The following is a 15516-nucleotide window of genomic DNA, read 5'->3' as shown; positions in this document are numbered from 1 at the left end:
GCCCTCATATGGACAACATGCCCTCCTAACTCAGTGTCTGTACGTTAACCTTTACCCCCTCAGGGCTATTGCAGATTATGTATTCCTTACGCCACCCCATTTTAAACCGAACTTTGCACCCTTGGGTAAGCTGTACGTTGTTCCCTGAGCACCAGAAACTTCTACGCCAAAACTCTGTACCATACACTTTTTTTTTTCTTTGAACCTCATCTTAATAAAATGCTGACTTTTGTTCGAGATCCCGCTCCTCTTCCTTTGCAAGGCGTGTGCGTTGCCCGCGCTTTAGTCTGCTAATACGGCGGGGGCGATTGAGCCAGAGGTGCTTGCCTGCTGCAGACACGGATCCAAGGCTGACCCTCGTCCCCACAAGCGTAACTGAAAACAGTTTAAGAAGTGCTCCCGTCTCTGGCACTCAGCTACCCAGCTCCCAATGGGGTCCAAACCCCAAATAGATCCTTTTACCCTGTAGAAGCTAGCTCTAAAATCCTGTGACCAGGGCAGCTGCCTAGCAGCCAGCGCATCTGCCTGCCAGAGCGAGGGCATGTAAGGCACTAATCCGGATAGTGGCAGCTAGGTGACAGGGGAGAGTGTGAAGAAGCAGCAGAGTGGCGCAGCGGAGCGTGCTGGGCCCATAACCCAGAGGTCGATGGATCGAAACCATCCTCTGCTACGCGCGGCGCTTGTTTCTTTCCTCTGGGCCTTCAAGCGAGCCGGTGACCAGCAGAGCCCCAAGAGCCTAGGCCATGAGGCAAGAGGTGGCTGAGGCAAAGCGGCGGCCTGCCAGGGAGCTCCTGGCACCTCTGGCTGCCTGGGCTGAAGGCAAGAGGCAGGCCAGGGCGTGGCGAGGGCCTCCTGTCCCGGAATGAGGCTGCAGTGCTTCCTGGTCCCCTTTTCCCACCCACACCGGCAGGCGGCTGCTGCGGAGAACACGAGGGAGGCTCTGGGGCGCTAGGCAGCGCTGTGTGTGTGGCTGTCAGGAAAGAGCCGAGGCCCCGACTCGACCTGCCATTGACTCGTGGCTCTGCGCGCCGTCAGCCGGGCGGGTGGGCCAGGCCGCGGACGTGACTCAGGCTTGGGCCGCATGGCCGTGCTTTCCTGATGAGGCATGAGGCAGGCCAAGAGCTTTGCACAGCGTACAGGGAAGTGGGAGGGAGGTGTCTTTGAGCCGGCCTGTCTCTCCGCTTCTCCCTTGCCGCTTGGGCGGAGGCGGAAGGGAGCGAAATGTTCCCGCTGAAAGTTTTTGTGCTCGGCTTTGAGGATTAAGCCTGAGCCTCCGCACGGCTGCTGGCAGATGGGTTTCTGAATGGCATCCAGCCTGCTCTTTGGACCACCAGCTGAAAGCTCTGAGGCCAAGAGGTAGCAAATGGGACCTTTGAGGCTCCCCATACAGGCATCGGGAAAGCAAGGCAGTAGCAGGGGATTAGCGCCGTCCCTGGGTGGGCTCGAACCACAATCATTTCAGTTAAAAGCCGAACTCGCTGAACCATTGCGCCACAGAGACGGCAATGCTGTATTGAGCACAAAAGCCGGGAATCAGCTCAGGGTACGGTATAGCACATGCCTACAGTGGTTAGCCAAGCAAAAGCAAGGAACTGGATTGCTATGGAAGGAAAGTTCTGTGGGAAGGAACCGAAAAGAGCACTGGGCTGTGGTACAGCGCCGTGATACACTTTCTTTGGTCTGTTTTGCTGTAAGAGTTAGCAGCGGGAGATTGTTAGTCACTGGTGAGTGGGTGGGTTTATGCAAATACTGGACTTTTGGACAGGAGCAGGGGCGGGTGTGATCAACACGACGTCTGTGGCACATGCACCACCTCTGCAACTAACGTCTGCTACCTCACTCCCTAACAACACACCTTTTAGCTCTCAGGACCAAAATACACCGTGAAAGAGATCTAAGATCTAACGGCATAAGCTTAGGTGAGCAACTGCAGCACTCACAACAATTTGAAGAGATTCAAAACCGCCTCTGCCTCTGTCTTTCCACACCAGGGACAGCAGAAAGGACATCAGCAGCACCTGCAAGAGAGACCAACAAACATCCATTTCTACCTCCCTCCACGCGCTGCCGTTAGGAACCCCTACCCTTAATGGTGAGTACTTTTCAGGCGAGGGTGACGCTCAGGCCTCAAAGGCCAGGTACAGTTACTCTGTCCTTGATCCAAAACCAACAGGAAAATACACTGGATTACTCCTGCCCCAATAACAAAGACACTGGGGATCCCGCAGCAGCTGAAATGACCGCTTGGACAAGCACTCCCATCATGCAATCCGGGGTGGGTGTAACCATGCAAATGACATCAGCCCCAAAAGGCCTTGACGACAGATCACCAACAGATGGCAGGGTAGACTTCATACTGACCCTGCTTCAACTAGATTGTGGCAAAGATTCCAAAACACCGAACGTTAAAACTCACCTAACGCTGGTCAATCCATCCTCATCGTCAGAATCGCCGTTATACTCCACACCCGAACGTAGCCCTCATATGGACAACATGCCCTCCTAACTCAGTGTCTGTACGTTAACCTTTACCCCCTCAGGGCTATTGCAGATTATGTATTCCTTACGCCACCCCATTTTAAACCGAACTTTGCACCCTTGGGTAAGCTGTACGTTGTTCCCTGAGCACCAGAAACTTCTACGCCAAAACTCTGTACCGCATAATTTTTTTTTCTTTGAACCTCATCTTAATAAAATGCTGACTTTTGTTCGAGATCCCGGCTCCTCTTCCTTTGCAAGGCGTGTGCGTTCGCCTCCGCGCTTTAGTCTGCTAATACGGCGGGGGCGATTGAGCCAGAGGTGCTTGCCTGCTGCAGACACGGATCCAAGGCTGACCTCGTCCCCACAAGCGTAACTGAAAACAGTTTAAGAAGTGCTCCTGTCTCTGGCACTCAGCTACCCAGCTCCCAATGGGGTCCAAACCCCAAATAGATCCTTTACCCTGTAGAAGCTAGCTGTAAAATCCTGTGACCAGGGCAGCTGCCTAGCAGCCAGCGCATCTGCCTGCCAGAGCGAGGGCATGTAAGGCACTAATCCGGATAGTGGCAGCTAGGTGACAGGGGGAGAGTGTGAAGAAGCAGCAGAGTGGCGCAGCGGGAGCGTGCTGGGCCCATAACCCAGAGGTCGATGGATCGAAACCATCCTCTGCTACGCTGCGCGCTTGTTTCTTTCCTCTGGGCCTTCAAGCGAGCCGGTGACCAGCAGAGCCCCAAGAGCCTAGGCCATGAGGCAAGAGGTGGCTGAGGCAAAGCGGCGGCCTGCCAGGGAGCTCCCTGGGCTGAAGGCAAGAGGCAGGCCTGGGCGTGGCGAGGGCCTCCTGTCCCGGAATGAGGCTGCAGTGCTTCCTGGTCCCCTTTTCCCACCCACACCGGCAGGCGGCTGCTGCGGAGAACACGAGGGAGGCTCTGGGGCGCTAGGCAGCGCTGTGTGTGTGGCTGTCAGGAAAGAGCCGAGGCTCCCGACTCGACCTGCCATTGACTCGCGTGGCTCTGCGCGCCGTCAGCCGGGGCGGGGTGGGCCAGGCCGCGGACGTGACTCAGGCTTGGGCCGCATGGCCGTGCTTTCCTGATGAGGCATGAGGCAGGCCAAGAGCTTTGCACAGCGTACAGGGAAGTGGGAGGGAGGTGTCTTGAGCCGGCCTGTCTCTCCGCTTCTCCTTGCCGCTGGGCGGAGGCGGAAGGAGCGAAATGTTCCCGGCTGAAAGTTTTTGTGCTCGGCTTTGAGGATTAAGCCTGAGCCTCCGGCACGGCTGCTGGCAGATGGGTTTCTGAATGGCATCCAGCCTGCTCTTTGGACCACCAGCTGAAAGCTCTGAGGCCAAGAGGTAGCAAATGGGACCTTTGAGGCTCCCCATACAGGCCTCGGGAAAGCAAGGCAGTAGCAGGGGCTTAGCGCCGTCCCTGGGTGGGCTCGAACCACCATCCTTTCGGTTAACAGCCGAACGCGCTGACCCATTGCGCCACAGAGACATGGAGGGGCAAGGCTGTATTGAGCACAAAAGCCGGGAATCAGCTCAGGGTACGGTATAGCACATGCCTACAGTGGTTAGCCAAGCAAAAGCAAGGAACTGGATTGCTATGGAAGGAAAGTTCTGTGGGAAGGAACCGAAAAGAGCACCGGGCTGTGGTACAGCGCCGTGATACACTTTCTTTGGTCTGTTTTGCTGGAAGAGTTAGCAGAGCGAGATTGTTAGTCACAGGTGAGTGGGTGGGTTTATGCAAATACTGGACTCTTGGACAGGAGCAGGGGCGGGGATCAACACGACTTCTGTAGCACATGCACCACCTCTGCAACTAACGTCTGCTACCTCACTCCCTAACAACACACCTTTTAGCTCTCAGGACCAAAATACACCGTGAAAGAGATCTAAGATCTAACGGCATAAGCTTAGGTGAGCAACTGCAGCACTCACAACAATTTGAAGAGATTCAAAACCGCCTCTGCCTCTGTCTTTCCACACCAGGGACAGCAGAAAGGACATCAGCAGCACCTGCAAGAGACCAACAAACATCCATTTCTACCTCCTCCACGCTGCCGTTAGGAACCCCTACCCTTAATGGTGAGTACTTTTCAGGCGAGGGTGACGCTCTCAGGCCTCAAAGGCCAGGTACAGTTACTCTGTCCTTGATCCAAAACCAACAGGAAAATACACTGGATTACTCCTGCCCCAATAACAAAGACACTGGGGATCCCGCAGCAGCTGAAATGACCGTTTGGACAAGCACTCCCATCATGCAATCCGGGTGGGTGTAACCATGCAAATGACATCAGCCCCAAAAGGCCTTGACGACAGATCACCAACAGATGGCAGGGTAGACTTCATACTGACCCTGCTTCAACTAGATTGTGGCAAAGATTCCAAAACACCGAACGTTAAAACTCACCTAACGCGGGTCAATCCATCCTCATCGTCAGAATCGCCGTTATACTCCACACCCGAACGTAGCCCTCATATGGACAACATGCCCTCCTAACTCAGTGTCTGTACGTTAACCTTTACCCCCTCAGGGCTATTGCAGATTATGTATTCCTTACGCCACCCCATTTTAAACCGAACTTTGCACCCTTGGGTAAGCTGTACGTTGTTCCTGAGCACCAGAAACTTCTACGCCAAAACTCTGTACCGCATAATTTTTTTTTCTTTGAACCTCATCTTAATAAAATGCTGACTTTTGTTCGAGATCCCGGCTCCTCTTCCTTTGCAAGGCGTGTGCTTGCCTCCGCGCTTTAGTCTGCTAATACGGGCGGGGGCGATTGAGCCAGAGGTGCTTGCCTGCTGCAGACACGGATCCAAGGCTGACCTCGTCCCCACAAGCGTAACTGAAAACAGTTTAAGAAGTGCTCCTGTCTCTGGCACTCAGCTACCCAGCTCCCAATGGGGTCCAAACCCCAAATAGATCCTTTTACCCTGTAGAAGCTAGCTGTAAAATCCTGTGACCAGGGCAGCTGCCTAGCAGCCAGCGCATCTGCCTGCCAGAGCGAGGGCATGTAAGGCACTAATCCGGATAGTGGCAGCTAGGTGACAGGGGGAGAGTGTGAAGAAGCAGCAGAGTGGCGCAGCGGGAGCGTGCTGGGCCCATAACCCAGAGGTCGATGGATCGAAACCATCCTCTGCTACGCTGCGGCGCTTGTTTCTTTCCTCTGGGCCTTCAAGCGAGCCGGTGACCAGCAGAGCCCCAAGAGCCTAGGCCATGAGGCAAGAGGTGGCTGAGGCAAAGCGGCGGCCTGCCAGGGAGCTCCCTGGCACCTCTGGCTGCCTGGGCTGAAGGCAAGAGGCAGGCCTGGGCGTGGCGAGGGCCTCCTGTCCCGGAATGAGGCTGCAGTGCTTCCTGGTCCCCTTTTCCACCCACACCGGCAGGCGGCTGCTGCGGAGAACACGAGGGAGGCTCTGGGGCGCTAGGCAGCGCTGTGTGTGTGGCTGTCAGGGGAAAGAGCCGAGGCTCCCGACTCGACCTGCCATTGACTCGCGTGGCTCTGCGCGCCGTCAGCCGGGGCGGGGTGGGCCAGGCCGCGGACGTGACTCAGGCTTGGGCCGCATGGCCGTGCTTTCCTGATGAGGCATGAGGCAGGCCAAGAGCTTTGCACAGCGTACAGGGAAGTGGGAGGGAGGTGTCTTGAGCCGGCCTGTCTCTCCGCTTCTCCCTTGCCGCTGGGCGGAGGCGGAAGGGAGCGAAATGTTCCCGGCTGAAAGTTTTTGTGCTCGGCTTTGAGGATTAAGCCTGAGCCTCCGGCACGGCTGCTGGCAGATGGGTTTCTGAATGGCATCCAGCCTGCTCTTTGGACCACCAGCTGAAAGCTCTGAGGCCAAGAGGTAGCAAATGGGACCTTTGAGGCTCCCATACAGGCCTCGGGAAAGCAAGGCAGTAGCAGGGGCTTAGCGCCGTCCTGGGTGGGCTCGAACCACCATCCTTTCGGTTAACAGCCGAACGCGCTGACCCATTGCGCCACAGAGACATGGAGGGGGCAAGGCTGTATTGAGCACAAAAGCCGGGAATCAGCTCAGGGTACGGTATAGCACATGCCTACAGTGGTTAGCCAAGCAAAAGCAAGGAACTGGATTGCTATGGAAGGAAAGTTCTGTGGGAAGGAACCAAAAAGAGCACCGGGCTGTGGTACAGCGCGCATACACTTTGTTTGGTCTGTTTTGCTGGAAGAGTTAGCAGAGCGAGATTGTTAGTCACAGGTGAGTGGGTGGGTTTATGCAAATACTGGACTCTTGGACAGGAGCAGGGGCGGGGGGGATCAACACGACTTCTGTGGCACATGCACCACCTCTGCAACTAACGTCTGCTACCTCACTCCCTAACAACACACCTTTAGCTCTCAGGACCAAAATACACCGTGAAAGAGATCTAAGATCTAACGGCATAAGCTTAGGTGAGCAACTGCAGCACTCACAACAATTTGAAGAGATTCAAAACCGCCTCTGCCTCTGTCTTTCCACACCAGGGACAGCAGAAAGGACATCAGCAGCACCTGCAAGAGACCAACAAACATCCATTTCTACCTCCCTCCACGCTGCCGTTAGGAACCCCTACCCCTTAATGGTGAGTACTTTTCAGGCGAGGGTGACGCTCTCAGGCCTCAAAGGCCAGGTACAGTTACTCTGTCCTTGATCCAAAACCAACAGGAAAATACACTGGATTACTCCTGCCCCAATAACAAAGACACTGGGGATCCCGCAGCAGCTGAAATGACCGTTTGGACAAGCACTCCCATCATGCAATCCGGGTGGGTGTAACCATGCAAATGACATCAGCCCCAAAAGGCCTTGACGACAGATCACCAACAGATGGCAGGGTAGACTTCATACTGACCCTGCTTCAACTAGATTGTGGCAAAGATTCCAAAACACCGAACGTTAAAACTCACCTAACGCTGGTCAATCCATCCTCATCGTCAGAATCGCCGTTATACTCCACACCCGAACGTAGCCCTCATATGGACAACATGCCCTCCTAACTCAGTGTCTGTACGTTAACCTTTACCCCCTCAGGGCTATTGCAGATTATGTATTCCTTTACGCCACCCCATTTTAAACCGAACTTTGCACCCTTGGGTAAGCTGTACGTTGTTCCCTGAGCACCAGAAACTTCTACGCCAAAACTCTGTACCGTAATTTTTTTTTCTTTGAACCTCATCTTAATAAAATGCTGACTTTTGTTCGAGATCCCGGCTCCTCTTCCTTTGCAAGGCGTGTGCGTTCGCTCCGCTTTAGTCTGCTAATACGGGCGGGGGCGATTGAGCCAGAGGTGCTTGCCTGCTGCAGACACGGATCCAAGGCTGACCTCGTCCCCACAAGCGTAACTGAAAACAGTTTAAGAAGTGCTCCCGTCTCTGGCACTCAGCTACCCAGCTCCCAATGGGGTCCAAACCCCAAATAGATCCTTTTTACCCTGTAGAAGCTAGCTGTAAAATCCTGTGACCAGGGCAGCTGCCTAGCAGCCAGCGCATCTGCCTGCCAGAGCGAGGGCATGTAAGGCACTAATCCGGATAGTGGCAGCTAGGTGACAGGGGGAGAGTGTGAAGAAGCAGCAGAGTGGCGCAGCGGGAGCGTGCTGGGCCCATAACCCAGAGGTCGATGGATCGAAACCATCCTCTGCTACGCGTGCGCTTGTTTCTTTTCCCTCTGGGCCTTCAAGCGAGCCGGTGACCAGCAGAGCCCCAAGAGCCTAGGCCATGAGGCAAGAGGTGGCTGAGGCAAAGCGGCGGCCTGCCAGGGAGCTCCCTGGGCTGAAGGCAAGAGGCAGGCCTGGGCGTGGCGAGGGCCTCCTGTCCCGGAATGAGGCTGCAGTGCTTCCTGGTCCCCTTTTCCCACCCACACCGGCAGGCGGCTGCTGCGGGAGAACACGAGGGAGGCTCTGGGGCGCTAGGCAGCGCTGTGTGTGTGGCTGTCAGGAAAGAGCCGAGGCTCCCGACTCGACCTGCCATTGACTCGCTGCGGGCTCTGGCGCGCCAGCCGGGCGGGTGGGCCAGGCCGCGGACGTGACTCAGGCTTGGGCCGCATGGCCGTGCTTTCCTGATGAGGCATGAGGCAGGCCAAGAGCTTTGCACAGCGTACAGGGAAGTGGGAGGGAGGTGTCTTTGAGCCGGCCTGTCTCCTCCGCTTCTCCCTTGCCGCTGGGCGGAGGCGGAAGGGAGCGAAATGTTCCCGGCTGAAAGTTTTTGTGCTCGGCTTTGAGGATTAAGCCTGAGCCTCCGCACGGCTGCTGGCAGATGGGTTTCTGAATGGCATCCAGCCTGCTCTTTGGACCACCAGCTGAAAGCTCTGAGGCCAAGAGGTAGCAAAATGGGACCTTTGAGGCTCCCCATACAGGCCTCGGGAAAGCAAGGCAGTAGCAGGGGCTTAGCGCCGTCCCTGGGTGGGCTCGAACCACCATCCTTTCGGTTAACAGCCGAACGCGCTGACCCATTGCGCCACAGAGGGGGCAAGGCTGTATTGAGCACAAAAGCCGGGAATCAGCTCAGGGTACGGTATAGCACATGCCTACAGTGGTTAGCCAAGCAAAAGCAAGGAACTGGATTGCTATGGAAGGAAAGTTCTGTGGGAAGGAACCGAAAAGAGCACCGGGCTGTGGTACAGCGCTGCATACACTTTATTTTGTATGTTTTTCTTGAATAGTTATCAGAGATAGATTTTTATTCACAGGTGAGTGGTTTGGTTTATGCAAATACTGGACTCTTGACAGGAGCAGGGGCGGGGGATCAACACGACTTCTGTGGCACATGCACCACCTCTGCAACTAACGTCTGCTACCTCACTCCCTAACAACACACCTTTAGCTCTCAGGACCAAAATACACCGTGAAAGAGATCTAAGATCTAACGGCATAAGCTTAGGTGAGCAACTGCAGCACTCACAACAATTTGAAGAGATTCAAAACCGCCTCTGCCTCTGTCTTTGCACACCAGGGACAGCAGAAAGGACATCAGCAGCACCTGCGAGAGACCAACAAACATCCATTTCTACCTCCCTCCATGCGCTGCCGTTAGGAACCCCTACCCCTTAATGGTGAGTACTTTTCAGGCGAGGGTGACGCTCTCAGGCCTCAAAGGCCAGGTACAGTTACTCTGTCCTTGATCCAAAACCAACAGGAAAATACACTGGATTACTCCTGCCCCAATAACAAAGACACTGGGGATCCCGCAGCAGCTGAAATGACCGTTTGGACAAGCACTCCCATCATGCAATCCGGGGTGGGTGTAACCATGCAAATGACATCAGCCCCAAAAGGCCTTGACGACAGATCACCAACAGATGGCAGGGTAGACTTCTTACTGACCCTGCTTCAACTAGATTGTGGCAAAGATTCCAAAACACCGAACGTTAAAACTCACCTAACGCGGTCAATCCATCCTCATCGTCAGAACCGCCGTTATACTCCACACCCGAACGTAGCCCTCATATGGACAACATGCCCTCCTAACTCAGTGTCTGTACGTTAACCTTTACCCCCTCAGGGCTATTGCAGATTATGTATTCCTTTACGCCACCCCATTTTAAACCGAACTTTGCACCCCTTGGGTAAGCTGTACGTTGTTCCCTGAGCACCAGAAACTTCTACGCCAAAACTCTGTACCGCATAATTTTTTTCTTTGAACCTCATCTTAATAAAATGCTGACTTTTGTTCGAGATCCCGGCTCCTCTTCCTTTGCAAGGCGTAGCGTTCGCTCCGCTTTAGTCTGCTAATACGGCGGGGGCGATTGAGCCAGAGGTGCTTGCCTGCTGCAGACACGGATCCAAGGCTGACCTCGTCCCCACAAGCGTAACTGAAAACAGTTTAAGAAGTGCTCCTGTCTCTGGCACTCAGCTACCCAGCTCCCAATGGGGTCCAAACCCCAAATAGATCCTTTTACCCTGTAGAAGCTAGCTGTAAAATCCTGTGACCAGGGCAGCTGCCTAGCAGCCAGCGCATCTGCCTGCCAGAGCGAGGGCATGTAAGGCACTAATCCGGATAGTGGCAGCTAGGTGACAGGGGGAGAGTGTGAAGAAGCAGCAGAGTGGCGCAGCGGAGCGTGCTGGGCCCATAACCCAGAGGTCGATGGATCGAAACCATCCTCTGCTACGCGCGGCGCTTGTTTCTTTCCTCTGGGCCTTCAAGCGAGCCGGTGACCAGCAGAGCCCCAAGAGCCTAGGCCATGAGGCAAGAGGTGGCTGAGGCAAAGCGGCGGCCTGCCAGGAGCTCCCTGGCACCTCTGGCTGCCTGGGCTGAAGGCAAGAGGCAGGCCTGGGCGTGGCGAGGGCCTCCTGTCCCGGAATGAGGCTGCAGTGCTTCCTGGTCCCCTTTTCCCACCCACACCGGCAGGCGGCTGCTGCGGGAGAACACGAGGGAGGCTCTGGGGGCGCTAGGCTGCGCTGTGTGTGTGGCTGTCAGGGAAAGAGCCGAGGCTCCCGACTCGACCTGCCATTGACTCGCGTGGCTCTGCGCGCCGTCAGCCGGGCGGGTGGGCCAGGCCGCGGACGTGACTCAGGCTTGGGCCGCATGGCCGTGCTTTCCTGATGAGGCATGAGGCAGGCCAAGAGCTTTGCACAGCGTACAGGGAAGTGGGAGGGAGGTGTCTTGAGCCGGCCTGTCTCCTCCGCTTCTCCCTTGCCGCTTGGGCGGAGGCGGGAAGGAGCGAAATGTTCCCGGCTGAAAGTTTTTGTGCTCGGCTTTGAGGATTAAGCCTGAGCCTCCGGCACGGCTGCTGGCAGATGGGTTTCTGAATGGCATCCAGCCTGCTCTTGGACCACCAGCTGAAAGCTCTGAGGCCAAGAGGTAGCAAATGGGACCTTTGAGGCTCCCCATACAGGCCTCGGGAAAGCAAGGCAGTAGCAGGGGCTGAGCGCCGTCCCTGGGTGGGCTCGAACCACCATCCTTTCGGTTAACAGCCGAACGCGCTGACCCATTGCGCCACAGAGACATGGAGGGGCCAAGGCTGTATTGAGCACAAAAGCCGGGAATCAGCTCAGGGTACGGTATAGCACATGCCTAGAGTGGTTAGCCAAGCAAAAGCAAGGAACTGGATTGCTATGGAAGGAAAGTTCTGTGGGAAGGAACCGAAAAGAGCACCAGGGCTGTGGTACAGCGCTCGCATACACTTTCTTTGGTCTGTTTTGCTGGAAGAGTTAGCAGAGCGAGATTGTTAGTCACAGGTGAGTGGGTGGGTTTATGCAAATACTGGACTCTTGACAGGAGCAGGGGCGGGGGGGATCAACACGACTTCTGTGGCACATGCACCACCTCTGCAACTAACGTCTGCTACCTCACTCCCTAACAACACACCTTTTAGCTCTCAGGACCAAAATACACCGTGAAAGAGATCTAAGATCTAACGGCGTAAGCTTAGGGTGAGCAACTGCAGCACTCACAACAATTTGAAGAGATTCAAAACCGCCTCTGCCTCTGTCTTTCCACACCAGGGACAGCAGAAAGGACATCAGCAGCACCTGCAAGAGACCAACAAACATCCATTTCTACCTCCTCCACGCTGCCGTTAGGAACCCATACCCCTTAATGGTGAGTACTTTTCAGGCGAGGGTGACGCTCTCAGGCCTCAAAGGCCAGGTACAGTTACTCTGTCCTTGATCCAAAACCAACAGGAAAATACACTGGATTACTCCTGCCCCAATAACAAAGACACTGGGGATCCCGCAGCAGCTGAAATGACCGTTTGGACAAGCACTCCCATCATGCAATCCGGGGTGGGTGTAACCATGCAAATGACATCAGCCCCAAAAGGCCTTGACGACAGATCACCAACAGATGGCAGGGTAGACTTCATACTGACCCTGCTTCAACTAGATTGTGGCAAAGATTCCAAAACACCGAACGTTAAAACTCACCTAACGCGGTCAATCCATCCTCATCGTCAGAACGCCGTTATACTCCACACCCGAACGTAGCCCTCATATGGACAACATGCCCTCCTAACTCAGTGTCTGTACGTTAACCTTTACCCCTCAGGGCTATTGCAGATTATGTATTCCTTACGCCACCCCATTTTAAACCGAACTTTGCACCCTTGGGTAAGCTGTACGTTGTTCCCTGAGCACCAGAAACTTCTACGCCAAAACTCTGTACCGCATAATTTTTTTTTCTTTGAACCTCATCTTAATAAAATGCTGACTTTTGTTCGAGATCCCGGCTCCTCTTCCTTTGCAAGGCGTGTGCGTTTCGCTCCGCGCTTTAGTCTGCTAATACGGCGGGGGCGATTGAGCCAGAGGTGCTTGCCTGCTGCAGACACGGATCCAAGGCTGACCTCGTCCCCACAAGCGTAACTGAAAACAGTTTAAGAAGTGCTCCCGTCTCTGGCACTCAGCTACCCAGCTCCCAATGGGGTCCAAACCCCAAATAGATCCTTTTACCCTGTAGAAGCTAGCTCTAAAATCCTGTGACCAGGGCAGCTGCCTAGCAGCCAGCGCATCTGCCTGCCAGAGCGAGGGCATGTAAGGCACTAATCCGGATAGTGGCAGCTAGGTGACAGGGGAGAGTGAAGAAGCAGCAGAGTGGCGCAGCGGGAGCGTGCTGGGCCCATAACCCAGAGGTCGATGGATCGAAACCATCCTCTGCTACGCTGCGGCGCTTGTTTCTTTCCTCTGGGCCTTCAAGCGAGCCGGTCACCAGCAGAGCCCCAAGAGACTAGGACATGAGGCAAGAGGTGGCTGAGGCAAAGCGGCGGCCTGCCAGGGAGCTCCTGGCACCTCTGGCTGCCTGGGCTGAAGGCAAGAGGCAGGCCTGGGCGTGGCGAGGGCCTCCTGTCCCGGAATGAGGCTGCAGTGCTTCCTGGTCCCCTTTTCCCACCCACACCGGCAGGCGGCTGCTGCGGGAGAACACGAGGGAGGCTCTGGGGGCGCTAGGCAGCGCTGTGTGTGTGGCTGTCAGGGGAAAGAGCCGAGGCTCCCGACTCGACCTGCCATTGACTCGCGTGGCTCTGCGCGCCAGCCGGGCGGAGGGGCCAGGCCGCGACGTGACTCAGGCTTGGGCCGCATGGCCGTGCTTTCCTGACGAGGCATGAGGCGGCCAAGAGCTTTGCACAGCGTACAGGGAAGTGGGAGGGAGGTGTCTTTGAGCCGGCCTGTCTCCTCCGCTTCTCCCTTGCCGCTTGGGCGGAGGCGGGAAGGGAGCGAAATGTTCCCGGCTGAAAGTTTTTGTGCTCGGCTTTGAGGATTAAGCCTGAGCCTCCGGCACGGCTGCTGGCAGATGGGTTTCTGAATGGCATCCAGCCTGCTCTTTGGACCACCAGCTGAAAGCACTGAGGCCAAGAGGCAGCAAAATGGGACCTTTGAGGCTCCCCATACAGGCCTCGGGGAAGCAAGGAAGCAGCACAGGCTTAGCGTCGTCCCTGGGTGGGCTCGAACCCCCATCCTTTTGGTTAACAGCCGAACGCGCTGACCCATTGCGCCACAGAGACATGGAGGGAGCAAGGCTGTATTGAGCACAAAAGCCGGGAATCAGCTCAGGGTACGGTATAGCACATGCATACAGTGGTTAGCCAAGCAAAAGCAAGGAACTGGACTGCTATGGAAGGAAAGTTCTGTGGGAAGGAACCGAAAAGAGCACCGGGGCTGTGGTACAGCGCTCGCATACACTTTTTTTGGTCTGTTTTGCTGGAAGAGTTAGCAGAGCGAGATTGTTAGTCACAGGTGAGTTTGTGGGTTTATGCAAATACTGGACTCTTGGACAGGAGCGGGGGCGGGGGGGGCACACGACTTCTGTGGCACATGCACCACCTCTGCCATCAATGTTTGCTACCTCACTCCCTAACACCACACACAGAGCAGCCTTTTATCTCCCAGGGCCAAAATATACCGTGAAGGAGATCACATAGCATAAGCTTAGGACTAATGATTTCAGCAGTGCAGCACTAACAACAATTCTAAGAGATCCCAAAATACTTTTGTCTTTACACAGCAGGAACAGCAAAAAAAAAAAAAAAAAAAAAAAAATCAGCAGGAACCCACTCATACAAGCAGATTCTAAACAAACATCGATTCCTATCTCCCCACAGGTTTTGGCGTTAGGAACCCATACCCCTTAATGGTGAGTACTTTTCAGGTGAGGGTGAAGCTTTCAGGCTTCAAATGCCAGGTACAGTTACTCTGTCCTTGATGCAAACTAAACAGGAAAATACACTTGATTACTCCTGCTTCCTCTCCCACAATGCTCTGCTCCCACACCTGCTCACGTGGCTCCAGCCCTCCAGTCAGGTCCCGCCCCCTGCCTACCTGCCCGGCCTGGCGCACTCCCCTGGCCAGCCCCGGCTCTTCGGTGCTAAGAGTCCGGCTGCCAGCCCCACCAGGGGCACTTGCCGAAGTGCCGCCTGGTCCCCGCCGGGGCCTCTGCTGGGTCCAGCTCTCCCCGGCGGGCCAGTGGCTGCGTCAGGGGCTGTAGAAGGCAATGCTGTGGAAGTGCGCTACACACAGCCAGTCCGGATTTTTTTTTTTTGCTTAAAAATGGGGGTTTATTTTTTATTTACACAAATATAAACAAAAATAAAAGCATCTGCAGGTGAAAGAGGAACCAGGGACAATGACAGGAAGCAGGTCAGTCAGTGATAATTAGCTCATCCACACCCCAGTCTTCATAGCTTCCATCTGGCAGGTACCTGCGGATGATTATGGGAATCTTCCGAGCTTTGAGTTCTTTCATTGCAATCAGCAGAGGATCTGCCTCTCCTTCCAACTCTACCATGACTGGAGCACACATCGCTCTCTGGAGTGCACGAGTGCCCAGGACTCTGGCTCGCTCATATTTGGTCATGTATGGAGTTGTGATCCGCTTCTGATTTGCCTGCTGTCTCTCTCCAGATGGAAGGATTTCTACATTCTCTTGACCCTCTTCCTCTGCGTTCTCCAAATCATCTAGCCCTTCATCTTCCTCCACATCGTCAAAGTCGTCACCATCAAAGTTGTCCTCGTTGTCGGACATGCTGCCGGCCCGGCGCAAGACTCTTGCGATGCGATCCCAACCGCAGACCCCTCTAAGGGAGTTTCCTTTCTCTGAGCAGGCTGTCTTCAGGGCAAGAAGCTTATG

The 15516-nt window shown here is 55.1% G+C and overlaps 2 protein-coding genes and 9 non-coding genes across 11 annotated transcripts in view; 4 read left to right on the top strand and 7 right to left on the bottom strand.

Annotated features, from left to right (window-relative positions):
• Positions 1–15516, bottom strand: part of LOC120375640 (zinc finger protein 850-like) — a gene marked incomplete at its 3' end in the record, with an annotated part of 811498 nt that overhangs the window by 155547 nt on the left and 640435 nt on the right. The gene's annotated exons all lie outside the window — the stretch shown is intronic.
• Positions 3079–3150, top strand: TRNAM-CAU. The gene has a single exon. It is a non-coding gene; the product is annotated as a tRNA-Met (tRNA).
• Positions 3895–3968, bottom strand: TRNAN-GUU. The gene has a single exon. It is a non-coding gene; the product is annotated as a tRNA-Asn (tRNA).
• TRNAM-CAU lies at positions 5545–5616 on the top strand. Its single transcript has one exon. It is a non-coding gene; the product is annotated as a tRNA-Met (tRNA).
• Positions 6381–6453, bottom strand: TRNAN-GUU. Its single transcript has one exon. It is a non-coding gene; the product is annotated as a tRNA-Asn (tRNA).
• TRNAM-CAU lies at positions 8033–8104 on the top strand. The gene has a single exon. It is a non-coding gene; the product is annotated as a tRNA-Met (tRNA).
• TRNAN-GUU lies at positions 8853–8929 on the bottom strand. The gene has a single exon. It is a non-coding gene; the product is annotated as a tRNA-Asn (tRNA).
• Positions 11331–11404, bottom strand: TRNAN-GUU. Its single transcript has one exon. It is a non-coding gene; the product is annotated as a tRNA-Asn (tRNA).
• On the top strand, positions 12984–13055 carry TRNAM-CAU. The gene has a single exon. It is a non-coding gene; the product is annotated as a tRNA-Met (tRNA).
• On the bottom strand, positions 13821–13894 carry TRNAN-GUU. Its single transcript has one exon. It is a non-coding gene; the product is annotated as a tRNA-Asn (tRNA).
• LOC120375645 (DNA-directed RNA polymerases I, II, and III subunit RPABC2-like) lies at positions 14957–15419 on the bottom strand. Its single transcript, XM_039496423.1, has one exon. It carries the CDS (start codon positions 15409–15411, stop codon positions 15028–15030), a length of 384 nt encoding a protein of 127 aa, XP_039352357.1. The 5' UTR covers positions 15412–15419; the 3' UTR covers positions 14957–15027.

The sequence above is a fragment of the Mauremys reevesii genome, linkage group 12 (assembly GCF_016161935.1).
Source record: "Mauremys reevesii isolate NIE-2019 linkage group 12, ASM1616193v1, whole genome shotgun sequence".
Classification (NCBI taxonomy): Eukaryota; Metazoa; Chordata; order Testudines; family Geoemydidae; genus Mauremys; species Mauremys reevesii.
This window is presented reverse-complemented; position numbering and strand designations above follow the sequence as displayed.

Coding starts and splice junctions, on each gene's coding strand:
- LOC120375645 (XM_039496423.1), bottom strand. CDS start 15,411: ATGTCCGACAACGAGGACAACTTTGATGGTGACGACTTTGACGATGTG.